Source organism: Mandrillus leucophaeus, unplaced genomic scaffold (genome assembly GCF_000951045.1).
Source record: "Mandrillus leucophaeus isolate KB7577 unplaced genomic scaffold, Mleu.le_1.0 Scaffold13, whole genome shotgun sequence".
Taxonomy (NCBI): domain Eukaryota; kingdom Metazoa; phylum Chordata; class Mammalia; order Primates; family Cercopithecidae; genus Mandrillus; species Mandrillus leucophaeus.
The window spans coordinates 401,813-420,851 of NW_012101254.1; the positions used below are offsets into that span (position 1 = coordinate 401,813).

The following is a 19,039-nucleotide window of genomic DNA, read 5'->3' on the forward strand; positions in this document are numbered from 1 at the left end:
CCTCTCCTCTCCTCTCCTCTCCCCTCCCCTTTCCTCCCCTCCCTTCCCCTCTCCTCTTTTGTCTCCTCCTGTCCCCTGCCCTCCCCTCAGTAGATCCCCTTACTTTTCAGAATTTGGAATATCTTCTCTCTGTTGACTCCTAAATGTGTATTTCTAGCACAGTTATCTCTGAATTTTAACCTCCTCTTATATTCAGTTGTGTCAACATTCCCACTTGGAGGTCATGTATACTCCTAAACTTAATACTTCCAGACAGAATTGCTATTTTTCCTTCTATAATTTGCTCCCTATGTCTTCATCCGCACCCATAAATGTCCTTCAACAGCCCACACTGGCACCCTTCTCAGAGCATTTGTGAAGTTGTGTCTTCTGCCTGGAATGCTTTTTGCCTTCTTCTCCCCACCCGTCCCTTTCTTATGGCTGATGCCTTTTCATCTTCTGGGTCATATGGTCAAATGTTACTAACCAGAGAAGCCTTCTACCATTCTGTCTAAAAGGCCACATTCCCCCATGGTGCCTCATTTTTTAGATTGGTCTTGGGTTTTTACCAGTTACCATAATTAAGTGGTTACTTTAAAATTTGTTCTCTTGGATTTTATCTGTCTCCCTAATTAGAATGTATCCATCCTAGCAGGTGCTTTGTAAGTCTTTGTTGAATTTATGACCTTGAAAGTCTTTGTTGAATTTATGACCCCTTGGAGGTTGTCTAGTCTGCTGTTTGCCAATCTGCAGGCTATGAACCCATGGGGGAGTGGTGGAATTATTACCCTGGGTCCAAGAGTCCATAGTGCACCAATCATTCCTTAGGTACAGGAGGACTAAATAATAAATCTCACTCATATGTGTACTACTTTTCAAATGATGGGGTTGTAATAAATAAAATATAGATTTATTTGAAGATATTACTAAGTTCACAGGTCCTCTTTATCTTCATGCATTTTCTTAGTTAATGTATGTAAAAGTATACCCTTTCATGGGGTTTTTTCACACTGAAAGGTTGAAAAACTGCTAACATCATTCATATGACTTCTATCTTTACGGTTGTGAAAACCGAGATCCAGGGATGAAGTTACTTGCTCAAGGTCACATTCTTCTGCAGTAGAAATGCCTGGAGCGGGAGGGAAAGGAAAAGGTCAGGGGCCCAGGGAGCTATAAGCTATACAGCCTGGTGATGAGGAGCATGGCTGAGACCAGGCACTGCAGGGACCTGCTCAGCAGGACGGTCCCAAGGCTGGGTGCCTGTGCTGACTTGTGTAATTAAAGGTAGTGACTTCTTAGAGGGTAACCGCGAGTTGAGTGCTAGCAGCTCTATGTGCCTGAAAACCAAGGTTTAGTCCAGAGTAGTGTGTGGTCCAAGTCCAGAGATCCTAGGAGGTAGTGAAGACCTAATGGCCGGGGTGGGGAAATGATATGGCTTGACTTTGTCCCCACCCAAATCTCATCTTGAATTGTAGCTCCCATAATCCCCACATGTCATAGGAGGGACCTGGTAGGAGGTGATTGAATCACGGGGTCGGGTTTTCCGGTGCTGTTCTTGTGATAGTGAATAAGTCTCATGAGATCTGATGGTATGATAAGGGGCAGTTCCCCTGCACACACTCTCTCGCCTGCCATCATGTAAGTCCTGTCCTTGCTCCTCCTTGCCTTCTGCCATGATTGTGAGGCCTCCCCAGCCATGTGGAACTGTGAGTCCAGCAAACCCTTTTCTTTATAAATTACCCAGTGTCAGGTATTTCTTCATAGCAGTATGAAAATGGACTCATACAGGAGGTGATGGTGGCAGAGCACGTGTCACATGTGGAAAATAACTGGGCATCAGTTCAAGACAGCACAGAGGAGCTGAGGGGCCCCTGCAGTGCACCAAAAGGAAATGAAGAGACTTCTCATGAGCCCGCGAGGGTGGAGGGAGATACCAGAGGAGACAGAGGTGGTGGAAGTCAGGGATGATAGAGGGGACTGGGTGATAGACGTGGTGGAAATCAGGGGACTGAGTTTTCCCAGGTGCTGTGGCATGGAACACATCAGTGCCCAGGCCAGGGTGCAGCAGAAGCTGACTTCCCTGCCTACCCCATGTGCCTTCTGCCCTGTGGCCCTGTGCCTTCCTGTGATTAACCTTCCCTTGTTGTCATTGACTTGGAGTTGAACTCTTCTGCAGCCATTCTTGGGAGCATCTTTTTGAGGCCCTGAAGGTCATGCTTTAGTACCAGCTCCTCCCTCTCTCTGGAGGCCCTTCTCATTATCCTGATAGCTCTGGGGTGCCCTGATGTCCCTGGTAGTAAATGTGCCAAGGAGATCCAAGCCTGCCTTTCTGAATGCCTGGAAGATGAGGGAGTGGGGCATGGAGATTTCGGGTCAGATTTCTAGTTAGACAAATTAGTCTGGCATGGTTAAATGCCACTAATGGAAGAGTCAGATAGCTTTCATTTGGCTTTACCTGGCAGCTTAGCAAATGTGCTTGAATGATGTTCCCCTGCATGGAGTACTACACTGTATCCCATGCAGTACAAAGCATGCCACACCCGTTACTTTTTTTTTTTTTTTTTTTAAGATGGAGTCTCACTCTGTCACCCTGGCTGGAGTACAATGGTGCGATCTCGGCACTCACTGCAGCCTCTGCCTCCCAGGTTCAAGCAATTCTCCTGCCTTAGCCTCCTGAGTAGCTGGGATTACAGGTGCATGCCACCACACCTGGCTAATTTTTGTATTTTTAGTAGAGATGGGGTTTCACCATGTTGGCCAGGCTGGTCTTGAACTCCTGACCTCAGGCAATCCACCTGCCTCAGCCTCCCAAAGTGCTGGGATTACAGGCATGAAGCCACTGCACTCGGCCACACACATTACCTTTAATTCTCACACCAGCTATGGGTGAGCCAGGTTAGATGAAGAGACTGAGGTTCAGGGAGGTTAAATGACTTGCATTAGGCTGCTCAGCTACCAAGGAGCAGAGAAACCTATTATTCGTCTTGTTTGAGATGTTTGCACCCATGCTTCCCATTAGCAGTGTTTCCAAGAATATAGCCCCACTCCATGGCCCAGGCAAGCTGAGTATCAGCTCAGGGCACTAAAGTGCTTTATAAACATCTGGAGCTAGACACATGAACTGCAGTGCTTTACATGCCATGCTGGCTGCCTGGTCCAAAAAAGGCTTTCCTCTGGCCTTGAGATCCTTTGTTTCCTGAATCAGCCATCATCACTTCAGTACATGTTCCCAGTCCCTGTCCTGTCCCATGTCTTCAAGATTCCAGCATCACCTCTTTGAGCTTCAGCCAACACACTGAACCATGTATATGTAGTATGTTGTCTTGACCAGCTTACCTCTCTTAGCCTCAGTTTCCACCTCTTTGAGACCGTTTCCTTATCAATAAAATGGGGGATAATAATGCATTGTGTTGAAGATAAAAGGATAAAATTGAAGGAAGTATCCCACACAGTGGCCAGTCCTGATGCTTGTTCAGTATGTGTTAGCTGAGCTGCATTTGTGGGGTGGCTGAGCTGAGATAAACATCCAGGTTCTGACTTTGAATCCAGGGCTCTTTCTCCCCTACTGGGCTATATACAAGCAACCTCTAGATATCATATTCCTAAATCCACCCCCAAATCCCTGAGGAAACTGCGGGATCCCCGGCAGCTCACCAACCACCCAGCCTTTCACCAGCACTTCTCCGGCTTCTCCTTGCTTTTGCTGTTTTAGGACTCAGCAGCAGCAGCCTGAGCGGGAGCAGGTGCAAGGTTGTGTAACTGCCCTGTCCTCAGATCACACATAGGGAAGGACTTGGACCTCGGGCTGCCTAGTACAGGGCAGCAGTGCCTGCCCACTGAACCATGGCTTCGTCACAGTGATTCCTAGCCGGGCACCTACACCTTTCCACAAAGAGACGTCCAAGGAGGCTGCAGATCTGATCCCAACCCCACCGCTCAGCTTTCTCGGATACTGTGCATATAGATTGAGTGCTTGCCTTGTGCCAGACTCATGCAGTGGGGCATAGGCTGGAGGTTAAAACTGGGTGAAGGATGGAACCTTTGAGATCAGCTGAAACTCAGTGAACCCAGACATGGCCAGATCCTGCTTCCTCACCCTCCTCCTCCTCCCTCCTTGTTCTGTTTTCTTATTAACTGGAACTAATGGGAGAAAATGATTAGACCAGACAGCTCGTTAATGATTATCGATTCACTACATTCCTTTCACCAGGTGCCTTGAAGGGAAAAGCCAGACCATGATCCTCATACAACAAACTCAGTTATACCTCCAAGAAGGTGTGGTGCTTGGCTCCCTGCTTCCACCCTTGTCTGATCCCCATAGCTAAAGGCACTTAAGGCCATCTGCAGGTTCTGACCCAACCCATGCCCTGTCGATCAGGCTGGGTGCATGGCAGGGACAGAATTGTCAAGCATTCCAGTTTGCCTGGCTCTTTCTAGTGATAGCACTGGATGCCCCATATCCTGGGAAGCCCTCCAATCCTGGGCAAACTGGACCGCTGGATACCCTAGCAGACTACATTATTATTATTATTATTAATAGTAGCAGATTTCTTTTTTTTTCTTTTTCTTTTTCTTTTTTCTGAGACGGAGTCATGCTCTGTCACCAGGCTGGAGTGCAGTGGCGTGATCTCGGCTCACTGCAACCTCTGCCTCCCAGGTTCAAGTGATTCTCCTGCCTCAGTCTCCCAAGTAGCTGGAACTACAGGCATGTGCCACCACGCCCAGCTAATTTTTGTCTTTTTAGTAGAGACAAGGTTTCACCGTGTTGGCCAGGATGGTCTCAGTGGATCTTGACCTCATGATCCACCCGCCTTGGCCTCCCAAGGTGCTGGGATTATAGGTGTGAGCCACCGTGCCCAGTCGATTGCTTTTTTATTATTATTTCTTCCTTTTTATCATCATCATTATCATCAGTAACTAACATTGAACACTTTCCATATGCCAAGACTTATGCCACACACTTACAATTTTTTATGAGGTAGATAATACCCTCAGGCAGCAGAGGCAGAGGTTACAGTTAGTTCACCCGATCAACCCTTGCATGATTGCCCTGAGTACCTAATTCATGTTTTCAGTTTCGGGTCAGCCCCTTAGTCCTTTGGTTCTAGAAGCTGGCTTTCTCCGAGCATCTGCCTTGTCCTGATCTCTGGCTTTCAGCTCCATCTGTGACTGAGACCTGCTGACTATTATAGCCTCGGTGATTGAGGCCAGCCTTGTTCCTCACCTCCCACATCTCAGAGTTCTGCAAGAGACAAGAGTTGCCCTTGAACTGTTTGTAGAGACTTGGCCTTTCTGTCTGCTTTCTGGATCCTGAGGCTGCCTTGGCCCCTGCCTGAGGCCAAGTGCCCTGCTTTTTGTGTGTTATCTGTAGGTCAGGAAGCATTCTTCTTCCCTGTTGCTGGGACTGTCTGCAGTCCACTGACTGTCCCAGGACTCTGCCTGATTTCAGGTCCTGGCATCCTTGAGACTGTTGGTCAGTCCCTTATTACGTGTAGTTGGTGCGTGTTTGACCTTACTGGGATTATTTGCAACTAGGTAAGTTTGTAGGAGCCTCTGCTCCCTGCCCTGTTGATGTGACATAGACAGTACCACTCTTTTTATATCAGTCTGAGTATCCTATAACTAGGAAGATAAATAGGCTGCTGAAAATAACATCTTGCACTCCAAAGGCACGTATAAATGACTTTTGGATAGGGTGGGCTCGATTAAAATCAAATTGATTCAAATCATGATTTGAATCACTAGTCAGGAAGAGTCGATTAAATCAATATTTTTCCTTCAAAACTGCATTCATTTTTGATATAATTTTAAGGCACAGTCTTCACAACTCTGACAGAGATAGATGTGGTTTTCATTTTTAGAAGTTACATACCATGCATTTTTAAGCTATGATTTATTTTGACATTTCATTGAATCAATTTTGCAGCCACGTCTGAGTCTTGAGTGATGACTTGGTTATTTTATTTACCAAAGCTAATCAAACAAATGTGTATAATTTTCCCAACAAAATAAGCATGTGCACTTTGGAATGTTTAACTATTTTTTGCTATAAGTGTAAAAATGTGTTTTTTGCTGAGATAAATTGGACTGTTTGAGGCAGGTCCAACCCAAAACATTTGTAATATTATATTTTGGAGTTAACTCAGTCTTTACCCTTTCCTTCCTGCTTATTTTTATGTTAGAAAAGAAAGGTAAGCTTTTCAACTTTTGTAGTTCCCAAATGATTTTCAAGTTTAGACTGAATCAGTCTCCTTTGGAAAACATTCTTGTTATGTGTAGAGAAGAAATAGCTGTAATGACAAACTTGATATTTGTCTTCATTATTGCCACGAATCCATATACTTGACTTCTGCCGGCTATTGGAGTGACCTTCACAAGGCCTTATCAGTATCATTCATGATTAACTGAGCTTTACCATATCTGAAAAGATTCTCTTCACTAGGATCCACTGGGTTTTATTTTCGGAAAGTATTCTCACAGCAACAATGCGTTTGGAATGAGATATCGTCTTAGATAGGGCTGTGTTAGGGAGGGGCATGCTTCTCTTCCATCGTATTAGCCTCAGAATATTTGGGAGGAACCCCTTACATCTTGAGGCCAAATAACAATCTTGAGTTTATGGTTTTATCTCCATCCTTTCTGAGCATGTTTCTGGCTTAGCCCCATGACATCATTTCTTAGAACGTGGCCACATATATTCTGTATCTGCCAGAAAATTAAGTATCTGCATCTTTCAAGCTGAAACAGGTGTCTTCCAATTTTGTTTTCCTAGGATCTAGAACATAAATACATTTCCCCCATTCACATAGTTCTAATTGGATAGAATCATAACATTAGGGTTTAACAGAACCCAGTGATTTCCTAGTTCCATCCTCAAACTAACACTTTCATGTAAAAATGAAGTGACTTGCACAGGTCACAAAGCCTGGGATGAGAAACCATGTCATCTGAGACTCCCAGGACAGGGGGTTTTCTTTAATAAGTCATTCTTGAATTTAGACAATTTCTTCTCTTCATCTTCCTCTCTGCAAAGCAGTGATTTGTTTTTTAAAGAAAACAGTTCTGTATATACAAACATCTAACTGTTACTCATTTACAGCTGACCTTTGCTGGACTTGTACAGGGCTGCACTTAAGAGTCTGAGAATGGAATGGACACCACTTAGTTCTAGCAGGGATGTTAGATTTAGCAAATAAAAATAGAGTACACCCAGTTGAACTGAAATTTCAACCAAACAACAAATAAGTTTAGTATGACTTGTGGTATTTGGGACACACTAAAAAATTAGTCATCCTATATCTAAAATGGAAACTTAACCAATGTCCTATAGTTTATCTGATAACCTTATTCTCCCCATTATTCAGCATAATGTGTTTGGTTTGGTTTTTCATCCTTACCTAAGGTGCTGAGTATCATAGTCCAATTTTCAGGTGGCCAGACCCACTTGAGTTAATGTTTTCACTGCATATTCTGCTTTTCTTTGACCTGTTCCATTTAAACTCTTTTTGGTCAGCTCTGATTTTGCTCCATGCACTGTTTTCATTGATGTGTTTCACTGCATCCCTTTGAGTGGGCATCCTGATGCCTGCAGGGCTCATGCCTGCCTAAACCAACCTATTTGGGCACCAGGTTGCAGGGAACTGGCCAAATGCAGGACTGCTGGAAGCCAGAGCAGTTCCCTGAATGTCCAGCTCTTGCCTTCCCTGGGAGCAGCAGGAGAGCCCAGTGCCTGGGAAGTGACCACCAGAGGGAGTAGCTGCAGTAGGGGCTGAGCTACATGAGCCTCCTCTCTGCCCAGAATGGGGGACCAGTGTTGTGTTGCGGGACTGTACCTCATTAAGGAAGCCCGTGGGGTGCTCTTATCTGATACCGCCACTTTGTTAGTGTTGTGCCAGACCCCTTTTAACCTCAACAGGGGTGACACTATGTCCAAGAGGCTGAAGAAGAGACCCAGAGCCAACACATAAGATGTACGGTTTTGTTAACAGGAGGGTAACTTACAGGGAGGTCTGGTGGCAGCAGGCTGGGCAGGAGAATCACAACCACTTACACAAAGCATGCTGTTCATCTACCGTTTTGACTTAGCACCCTTCCCTTAACAACCTCCACCTGGCAGCCTTCATTTAACCCCAGACACAAGGCTTTGATCACCTGTAAGGCCAGAGTTCCTCAGGACAGTCTGAGGGCTCAGCTCTTCCTGTTAGGTAAGGAATGACTCTCCGGGTTGGTCACCCCCAGATTTCTTAGCTCAGAACTGTGAACACACATTCAGGTGCGTCTTCCAAACAGGGTCATTCTCAGGGTATGTCCTGATGCTGTCAGGTGCGTCTGCCATATAACCAGTGAATGGAAGCCTCACCCAGAAGCCATCATCCCTAGAAGTGTGGCTTCCTAATTGGGAGAGAATCCTTCCTGTCCATCCAACTTCCACACTGATGTGGAGCCTGGGCAATGGCACTGCGTTCAAATAAGCTGGTGGCCCAAAGGTGTGGTCACCTGTGCCAAATATTGTAATATGCGTTTTCATGTATTTATGTTTTCTAGAATCGAAAATACTTTGCAGCTGACCCATTTCATTCTGAATGCAATTTCAGCACCCCAGTGTAGCTCCCCTGCTCTCCCTCCCAGGCATGGAACAGCCATGGCCCAAGATGAGGCATGTCCAGTGAGTCAGAACTGAATTTGTAGTCCTTTGCTCTCCTGGTCCCCAAACCCTACTTTGCCCTGCTTTGCCCTGCTCTCCTGTGCCTGGGTTCTCCCAGGCCTGTATCTTGCCCCTTGCCTTCATCTTGTGTGCCTGTGCTGTTCTCGGATGCTGCCTGCTTGCCTGCTTTTCAGCCTGTAGTCTCACCATGCAATTCAGCTTCTGAATGTTTGCCTTTCCCTGTCCTGAGCATGCGGTGTGGCCCCAGGGCCTGAGAGCCCCCTGGTTCTGGTACTTCTGTAGGGTTAGCCTCAAGACAGCTCACATCAGCCAGGCATAGCGCAGGGTGAATGGGATTGATTTGATCTGGCTCCAGGGAGTGGGAAGAGAAGCCTTTGGAAGGCCAAATCTACCTAGGATTGCTTTGATGAAAAATTCAGGCTTAGATCCTTTATTCTATAAGCCGCTTAGTTGGCTTTAACTCTGAGGACAATTTTCTGGTAGCCTTTAAAACAATAATAGGGTTTTCTTATCAATCTGTGTTCCTTTGATAAGGAGGAGGCCCATTAAGACGGGGTCGGGGGCCTGACCAGGTGAACTTACGATCGTCTAATGTTATCCAACCTCATTAACATTTTCACAGCCTTGCTAAAACTTGAAAGTTGGCCAGGAGGATCATTACCATTCAAGTTTTCTCCTCCTAATGAGCCTGAACTTTCCCTGCCGTAGCTTACGCCTGATACTTTTCAGCTGTTGTCCCTATTGACTAATGAACATAATCGGTCCTGGGCTATTTTCCAGCCTGCTCCTTTTAGAACCAGCACTGTCTCCACTGGAGTCAGTCTCTTCTCAAGTTCACCTTTGCCTCTTTCCATTTTGTCCTGCACTTTCACCTCTGGCACATAGCAATGTCCTCAACTTCTGACTTGAGCTGTTTTCTTCCAACTTGCTCCAGCCTCTTGGCCTGGCCTGGTCTCACTCTTTCATTAAGCTAGGCTCCACAACTCCATTTTGTAACCTACTATACATTCCTCTGTGGACGCGACATGATAAATCTTGATCAGGTGCCTCAGCCAACCCAGAATAACCTTTTAACCTAGACTGTAACTGAAAAGCTATGCACACGCAATGGAAACTGGGAAGTGAGGTGGCTATCTTGCTAATTAAGGAATGACACCCAAAGGTGATAGAATTGAGTGAGAAATGTGTGTATTTTCCTGGTCGTCAGGGAAAAGTTGGTTTAATTAAAGAAAGATAAGGAGGTAAATGAAGATTTCTGGGGATTCTGAAAGGGGACTTCTGGGTACTTTCAATGTCATTATTGAATGATAAAGCTGTTTATCATTTAAAATTTCATTTTGCAACCTAAGCTTTCGTTTGCCCTGATAAAGAGACTCATAGACTTATCAGACAAGACTAATATCTTTGGAGGTTTGCAGCAGCAATGAAGATGGGGAAAGAAATATTTAGAGAGAGGATAAAATATTTCCTGAGGTAACTGAAGGGAAAAGGACAGAAGTTAAAGAGGGAGACAGATGTTAAAATGGAGAGAAGGAAACTGCTGGAGATGATAGAAGTTGAGTTGTGAATGGTAAAAGATGGGTGCGTATATTAGATTTCATAAGTTTCTTGAGGAATGTAGATAAAAAGAAATAATGGGAAGACCTGTAGCTTGTAATTAAGATGAGATCCTTTAAAATCAGACTGTCCTGCACTGGAATACTCACTTCTGTGACCTTGGGGTTGTCATTTATCCTAACCTCTTTGCACCTGTTTTAGTTGTCTGTAAAGTGAGTCTAAAAATGCCCACTGCTTATCACTGTGAGAAACAAATGAGGTGATGTTTGTAATAGCATGGCACATTTTCTGCAGAGTGTAATAAACAGAAGCTGCAATTATTACAAGGATTGTTACTATACTAATATAAATAGCAACAATAATCATTACTCTTTCTCTACAACATCTACAATCAGTGCTGTTGCCATGAGGGATGGAGTGGCATTGTGCAAAATTCAGCGCTTGTATAAGGCACTGGAAAGCTGAGCGTCCCTCACTTTGGGACTTATGATCATCTAGCTATGGTGATCTTAAGTCCTGGTTCATCTTGGCTAGTATGAATTTACACCTGTTGTCCAAGAGCAGTGCCTTTCTTTATTCTTAAAAGTGTTCCAGTTTGGGTGACAAATCATATCATTTCCTACCTTTGATATTTACTGTCTAAATCAATAAGACAGTATTATTGCATTATTCATAGTTTCCAATTTTTTCAAATGGATTGAGTTTCTTGAGGCCACTAAATGTATATGTACATGTAAAAATATATGTATACACACCCCTATCTAGTGCTTCTTTTGCATTTGCAACAGGGATTAAACGGGACTTACCCCATGGAAATGTTGGTGACCTCATCCTCCAGTGGCCATTTCTGTAGGACCTGTGCCATGCCACTGTATGCTGATTGATATAGGCTTTTCACAGAAAAGGGATCTCTAGAGGATGGTGGTCTCAGAGCGGGAGTGGAGACAGGAGCAGAGTGGGTTCTGAAGTATGGTGCTGTGGATGAGACATTGGGTAGCATGCTTGCCTGGCACTTAGGGCTACGTCCTCTTGGGCCAGTCACTGAACTTCTCGGAGCCTTAGTTTCTTCGTGCAGAGAATATGAGTCATCGAATAGACTTTGAAGACTTGTTAGAAGGATTGTATTGTGTGGTGCATGGTGGGTACTCAATAAATGGGAGGAGACTTGAGTAGGACTACTCACTGAATATTTGTGGGCAGCATCATGTCCTGGTCTCCTTCCTACTCAACTCTTTTCTCCAGTTCTTCTAGCTGTTATCTATACACAGTGGTTTCCAAGTCTGCTGGTGATCTGTGTCTGCTCGAGTTAAGACAGCTTCTGACCAGGTAGATGGATAGGTCGAATCATTCAGTCTAGAAGTATTCATAAAAGTAGGTGTCAGGCACTGTGCTCAGGGAATTCTCTGCCAGACAACCAGATGCAGCCCCTGCTTTTATGGGACTTGGGGCTGTCAGAGTTGTTTGTGGGGTGCTTTAGAGAGATTTCTTTCCCTCACTCACAAATGTGTCTGTAGAACTTGCCAGAGTTGCAGAACCCAGCGTAGGGGAAGAGTCTTCTGACAGTGGGCTTTGAACTTCCTGCCTGCCTCGAAGTGAAATCATGTTATTGAAATTGAATATGTGTGATTCAGTCATCAATTCAGCAGTGAAAGGAAAAGCAGCAGCCGGGCAGTCCTGGTGGAGTAAATCATCCTGTGAGCACAGAGGAGCAGCAGCCCCTAATAGCTCTTGTAAACACGCTGTCACTCTCAGGGCTGGGCACGGGCCAGCTGAGCCTCTCCCTGCCGTGCCTCTCTATTTCTCGGAAATGCTGCCATATCTAGCTGTGACACACATTCTGCATCATTCAAGAAACACTTTTCAAGCCGATCTCCAGGACGCAGAGATTGTTTCTGATTGCTTCCAGATCAATCAACAAACGTTTTAGGAGCAGCTTCTAGGTGGGTGGAGGCTCAAAGATGCATGAGACACATTTGCATATAAAAGATGTGTGCTAGTTTGCTTTTGCTTTGCTCTAAAGGAATACCTGAGACTGGGCACTTTATAAAGGAAAGAGGTTTAATTGGCTCAAGGTTCTGCAGGCTGTACAGGAAGCGTGGTGCTGGTATCTACTTCAGGCAAGGACCTCAGGAAACTTCCAATCATGGCAGAAGGCAAAGGGGAAGCAGGCATCTCACATGGCCAGAGCAGGAGCAAGAGAAGGAAGGGTGTGCCACACGCTTTTAAACAACCAGATCTTATGTGAACTCAGAGCGAGAACTCACTCTCATTATCACAGGGACAGCACCAAGCCATTCATGAGGGATCCGCTCTCACGACCTAAACACCTCCCACCAGGCCCCACCTCCAACCCTGGGGATTACATTTCAACATGAGATTTGGAGGCGACAAATATCCCAACCATATTAAGATACATGGGCAAAACCACAGTTACATCCTAGATCCTGTTGCCATAGGTTGAGGACAGCATGGCCCCAGTTTTCCTATTCTTCTCAGTATCCACAGCCTTCACAGTCTGAGTCAAGAGAGTCAGTGTCTCTACCTCTTGAGTCTGGGCTGGCTGTGATTTACTTCGGCCAATAGAATATTGTAGAAGTGATAATAAGAAAATTCTGAGTCTGGGCTCCAAGAGGGCTTGCATGCGTGTTCTCTCTCCCCCTTCTTCTCTCTTTTTTCTCTCTGTCTCCCTCTTAGACCTCTACCACTGCCTAAGAACAAGTATAGTAGCCGCTACTGCAGGATGAAGGATCGTGTGTAGCAGGGCCTAGACTTCCCAGCTGAGACCATCCTGAACCAGTTAGCCCCAGGCAGACCTGTAAGCTGCCCATAGACAGCATGAGTGAGCCCAGCCTGGATCAACCCGCCCAGCCCAGGTCAGCAGAATCCCAAGCTTACCCAGAGATGTGAGAAATAAAAAACAGTGGTGGTTTTAAGCCAAAAAAAAAAAAACCAAAACCCAAAGATGCACAGGGGCTGTCGAACCCCTGTTGTGTGCCCAGCTCTGCATATGGACTATCACGGGCACTCACAGCAGCTGCCCCTTGTTAGCTCCATTTCACAGATGAGGAAGCCAAAGCTTGGGATGTCAAGCAACTTCTCCAAGGTCAGGCAGCTCAGAGTTGGACCCATCAGGGCTGGATCTGTAGGCTGTGTGCTTTGCTTGGCACTGCCTGCTTGGCGCCGTCTCCCGTCACCCTGTGTCCTCTCCTGGGCAGTGAGCTGTAGTCCTCTATTTCCTACTTCCTCTGCACCGTGGGGCCATTTCTCATCCACATTTACCTCTTCTGGGTCCTCAACTCACAGGCAGCTGTTGTAAAACCCCATTTAATTATTACTATGCACAGAGAACTCAGGGCCCAAATAAATATGCAGGTAGACAAGTAGCCAGCATGGTCTAAGGCAGAGGTCCTGTGTGGTAATGGAAGGAGAGGCTTCTGCTCCTCCCCTTAGCACAGCTGCCACCATCTTCTCTCACTTAGACCATCCAGCAGTCTGCAACGGTGTCCTTTTAGTCTTTTGCCCACACAGGCTAATGGTATTTGAAAATGTGAATCCAAGTCAAACCCCAAGTCACAACCCTCTAGTGGCTGTTTGCCACACTTAGAATAAAATGTACAGTCCTCATCAAGGACTCCAAAGCCACATATGAGCTGGCACCTCCTTCCCTGCCACCCCGACTTCATCTCCTTTCTTCTCTCTTTCACTTTCCTGCCCCAGTCCCGCCGGCCCCTAACTGGTCCTTAAACTTTACACAGCATGTCTCGGGCCTTTGCAGTTGTTTTCCCTCTGGGAAGCTGCATGATTACCCTATTTAGAGGAGCCTTCCCTTGCATCCTTCCCCAAATGCTGCTCCCCCTTCCTCTTTATTCCCCAAATTGATTTTTCATCATAGTAGAGATAATTTATCGACTGATATGTCCTTCTCTTCCACTAGAATGCAAGCTCCACAAGGGCAAAGTCTTTGTTTTGTTGACTACTCTGTTTCCCATGTCTAGAACAATATCTGCATATAGTCAACATGCAAAAAATATTTATATTTAAGTCCCATGTTTATAACTAACATGTTTTGAGCGCATATCATATGCCAGACATAGGGCAAAGTTGTTTCTATTATCCAAACCTCACAAAAATCCCATAGAGTGAGTCCCTATTCATCATATTCCCATTTTGTAGACGAGGACCCTGGAGCACTGACCCTGCATATCTTGCTCAAGGTCATGCAGCTGGTTAGTGTTGGAGCTGGGGGTGGTTTGATTCCAGATTGGAAGCCCTTACATACTATCCCAGATGACCAATTGCTGCCATCACTTAAGCAGTCCAGGGAGGAATTCTCCCTGTAAAGATTGCCTGTGCCCTGAAGCTCCTAGTATTTCCCCAGAACTTCGGTTCTTTGCCTGTTGACATCTTCCGTGCATCTAACACTCAACTGTTAAAGAGCAAAAACCAATTTATTATTATGTGTAAAAAATATAGGGCTCAAAGAAGGCACAAGTAGACAGCAAGCCCAGAGCAAGGCAGATACGTCACATGTCACAGAAGGAGCACTGGGTTAGGAGTCCTTTTGGACTGAGCCACCCTGTCTGGCACATCACTGCTTGGTGGCCCAGTCTGCACAGCTCTCGTCTCTTACCTCCTGTCTAGAAGGCTTCAAGGGAAGTCACTTTGTCCCTGTCCACTGAAATGAAGGATCCTGTAGGAGAGATGCCTATATCACATTTGGAATTGGACTTAGTTATCCTCTAGGGCTCCTTCAGCTCCAGGAGTTCCAGATTGTAAGGCAGTAAGTCCAGTAAGAGAAAGGCAAAAGAAGGCAGAATTTTCCAAGCAAAACGCAGTAAGGGGCTGTGAAACGGAAAGGAAATGAGAGAAGGAAAGATATAGGGCAGAAAGAGGATGAAAGAGAGGAGAGGTCAGGCAAAGGTGCGAATGAAAGAGAGGAAGAAAGCAATGAGGGAACAAAAGCAAAAAAAGAGAGTAAGAGGGAGAAAAATTTTGACCTGTGTATCTCTGCATGTGTGCATGTGTGTGTGTGTGTGTGTGTGTGTGTGTGCGTGTGTGTGAGAGAGAGAGAGAGATAGAGGGGACATACACACAGTGGAGGAAGTTGACTGGACGCCAGGAAGATAACCAAGCTCCTTCTGCCCTTGCCGTCCACCTCTGTACCCCACAGCACAGGGAAGATCGTGCCTCCAGCCCTTCCATCTTGAAATGCTCCTTTTTGCTCTGGGTTCTCCATGTTCTTCCACGTGTCTCTAGCACATCTCCCTTTCTGACTCCTCCCCGTCCCCTCTTCTCCTTTCTGCCACATGTGAGCGGCCCCCACCCTGCAGCCTCACTGTCTCCTGGACACCATCTCCACTGGTGGTTGCTAAGTCAGCATCTCCAGGCTGCTTTCTGGGTGTGTGTCTGCTCATTTGCACGGGGGCCTGCTCTTGGTTTCATGCTCTGTTGTTGCTGTCTTGAAATTCTTAATGACTTTTGAGCAAGAAGCCTGCATTTTCATTTTGCACTCAGCCTTATAAACTCTGCAGTCCATCCCGCCCCAGAGCCCAGAAACCCACTGTTGGGTCTGAAGGAACAGAGAGCTGTCAGAATCCAAAGGCAGGGGGTGGTCAGAGGAAGGGAGGCTCAGATGAGAAGGAGGAGCCGCAGAGCAACTTAGAGACAGGGGAGCAGATTCCTGGGACCAGGTGAGCCAGGCCATCAGTCAAGGCAGGAGAGGTAGGCCCAGGACACGCAGTGACAGAACTCACAGTGCCTCCACCACTTTGGGTCTGGCTGTGTGGAGCCCTCTCTGTCTAGGTGGGCAGGGAAAGGGGCTGGGACAGTTGGAGCTGATGTTACTTGACACCAGTTTCTGAATGAAGCTTTTCCGTCCACCGTTGATTTCAGCTCCTAATTGCTCTCCTCAAAGTCACTGGCTCTCCATTATCCTCTGGATGCTCTGATGTCCTCTGGACTCTTTGTTCAAAAAAGAGCTGGAAAAGGTCAAGTCCAGGAGGAACTCAGACTCATATTGGGCACATTCTTGGTTGACCCTTGTTCTACTTTCTTTTTAAAAAAAATTTTTTTATTTCCATAAGTTTTGGGGGAACTGGGGGTATCTGGTTACATGAATAAGTTCTTTAGTGGTGACTTGTGAGTTGTTGGTGCACCCATCACCCAAGCAGTATACACTGAACCCAATTTGTAGTCTTTTATCCCTTCCCCTCTTCCCGGTCTTTCCCCGAGTCCCCAAAGTTCATTGTGTCATTCTTCTGCCTTTGCATCCTCATAGCTTAGCTCCCATTTATGAGTGAGAACATATGATATTTGGTTTTCCATTCCTGAATTACTTCACTTAGAATGATCCCATGTAATCTACAATTCCATGACCCTGGTTCTACTTTCATTTTCTCCAAGCCTGAGGAGGCCCTGGTCCCTGTTTGCTAATAGAGACCAGACAGCGCTTACTGCTCCTGCAAGCACAGTGCCTGTCCCTGGGTAGGGCCAGTCTCTCTGCATCCTTTAAACATCAAATTACTCAAACTTCCAAATTTTCCATTTTGCAATTGGACAAAGGATTTTGGATCATCCCACCAACGCAATGATTTGGGCATGTGACTGACTACACGCTGGAATTTGGATGAACCTGAAAAAAAATTCAGACTTCAGGAGGCAAGATTTTGCATTAAAATTGGAAATGCGGTTCACAGCATTGCCCTTGTTTGTTTCAGCTGCGCTGGCTCCTGGCTGTCAGCTGCCTCCCCTTGGGCATGCTGATAAATTGCTGCCGAGCACTTTTCAGGCTGGTAGAAAATGGATGAGTCACAGGGTTTGGGGAGCCTAACTGCAAGCTTGTAAAATGGGCAGGTTTCAGAGGGAGGTGGCGTTCAGGTGAGGGGCACACCCAGCGGTCTCTCAGCATCTCTGTTCCTGAGGACAAGACAGCCTGGGCAAGACCCAGATAGTGTGGCAATATCTAGGTTTCTTCCAGAGGAACAATGGGACCTAAGTGGTCCCCTTTCTAACACCCAAACTGATCCCTTATGCTTATGGGCTCCTTTTGGGAAGCTGGGTGAGTGCCAGGTCCTGATTGAATTTAGGAAGGTACTTTGTGAACGAGTGGATGGCGGAATAGCCCGTGGTCAACCTGGGAAGAAGTCCTTGGTTGAGGGATCCTGCTGTATGCCCTGCCATGGGGTAGTGAGCTTCCTGGGACATCACTCCAGTGGTGGCTTCTGGCCTCTTCTCTTTTCTCCCAGAGGTACTTGGAAGATGCTTCGTGGGACTCGGAGGGTGGGGTAAGCGGACGCAGGAAGGATTGCAACTTTGCCCCTGGTTGATTAAGCCATCCTCTTCCTCTTCTCTTGGTCCAGGCCAGCTTTGATGCATTTCTTTCCTTCCTGTCTCAGTGCCTGCTTCTCACTGAGCCTGACAGTTCATCACCCCATCGGGATGGAGGAGACAAATGACAGCAGTAACGTGAACTGAGCAGGATTAGATAAAACCAAAGAGCTATCACACACAACAGTGGACAGTCGTTTAAAAGGAAATCCATCTCATTGTTGCCCAAGGCCTCTCGGGAAGAAAAAGACGTCTTCCTGTTGCGAGTTGAGCTTTTACTTTTGGGTGTCAAGCCTCCAGGAAGCTCAGGCCCTGCTGCTCCAGGGAGGTTGTGATCCTGGGTCGCCATAAATATAGGCTCCTGGGGCCTTCATTTAAGCACACTGGGTGTGCTTAAATCCCAGCGCCGGCACTCAGGGTCTGCCCGTCCCAGGGTAAGGTATCACATTCAACCTCACAGAGACTCCATTTCTTCATTTGTAAAATGGGGATTATAACAGTGTTTCCTTCATAGGGCTATTGTGAAGAAGAACTGAGGGAATATAAGCAAAGTGCTTACTACATAACAGGGATGCAATAAATGATAAATACGGTGATTAGAGGGCAGATTCAGACTGTCTAACCTCTGTGTAGACAAGTACACTCTCACAAACACAGAATGTCACCTTCCTTAAGTGGCCTTGTGGTAAATAACAAGAATGTTTAATGCTGTTTCTGAGATCTTGGCCTCCTCCCCGTCCCTCTCTATAGAAGGAAGATAAAGGTGGCAATCCCATCTTTTTATTTTTTAGAATAGCTTTTTTGAGATGTAATCTACATACCATACCATCTACCCATATGACAAGTAAAGATCAATGGTTTTAGTGTATTCTCAGGGTTATACAACAGCACCATAATCTAATTTTAGAACATCTTTGACCTCCAAAAGAAACCCTATACCATTAGCATTCAATTCCCATGCCCCACTCAGCTCCAGGTGACCACTAATCTGCTTTCTGTCTCCACTCATTTGCCTTTTCTGTACATTTCATATAAATAGAATCATACAATACATGGCCTCTTGGCTGGCCTCTTTCATTTACCATGATGTTCTCAAGGTTGGTCTATGCCGTAGCATGTGCCAGTACTTTGTTCCTTTTTATTAGCAAACAATATTCCATTGTATGGATATGCTGCCTTTGTTTACCCATGCATCAGCTGAGGGACGTTTGTTTTGTTTCTGCTTTATTATTCGTCCTCTAGCCTCACCTTAACCTAGGGGCCCCATTGTTGCCCTGTCTGCTGGGGGCAGTGGTAAGCTGCTGAGTTCAGAAACGATGTCCCAGAACTGTCTCTAGTGTGGCTTCTTTTCAGGGGCAGGTAGAACAGGAGTAGCTCTGCACTATGCAAAGTGCATTTGCTATTAGTTATGGACCTTTCTTTTTTTTTTTTTTTTTTTTTGAGACGGAGTCTTGCTTTGTCACCCAGGCTACAGTAGAGTGGCATGATCTCTGGAGTGCAGTGGTGCAATCT

At 46.0% G+C, this 19,039-nt stretch overlaps 1 protein-coding gene across 2 annotated transcripts in view; it reads left to right on the forward strand.

The window, feature by feature from the left end:
- GALNT14 (polypeptide N-acetylgalactosaminyltransferase 14) overlaps positions 1-19,039 on the forward strand; it is a 237,259-nt gene that overhangs the window by 52,274 nt on the left and 165,946 nt on the right. Inside the window, exon 2 of one of the 2 annotated variants that reach the window (XM_011972547.1) lies at positions 8,524-8,644. The exons of the other annotated variant lie outside the window; for it this stretch is intronic. Coding sequence (XP_011827937.1) covers positions 8,621-8,644 — 24 coding nt within the window. The 5' untranslated portion in view covers positions 8,524-8,620. The remainder of the gene's footprint in view (positions 1-8,523; positions 8,645-19,039) is intronic. 2 annotated transcript variants of the gene reach the window in all.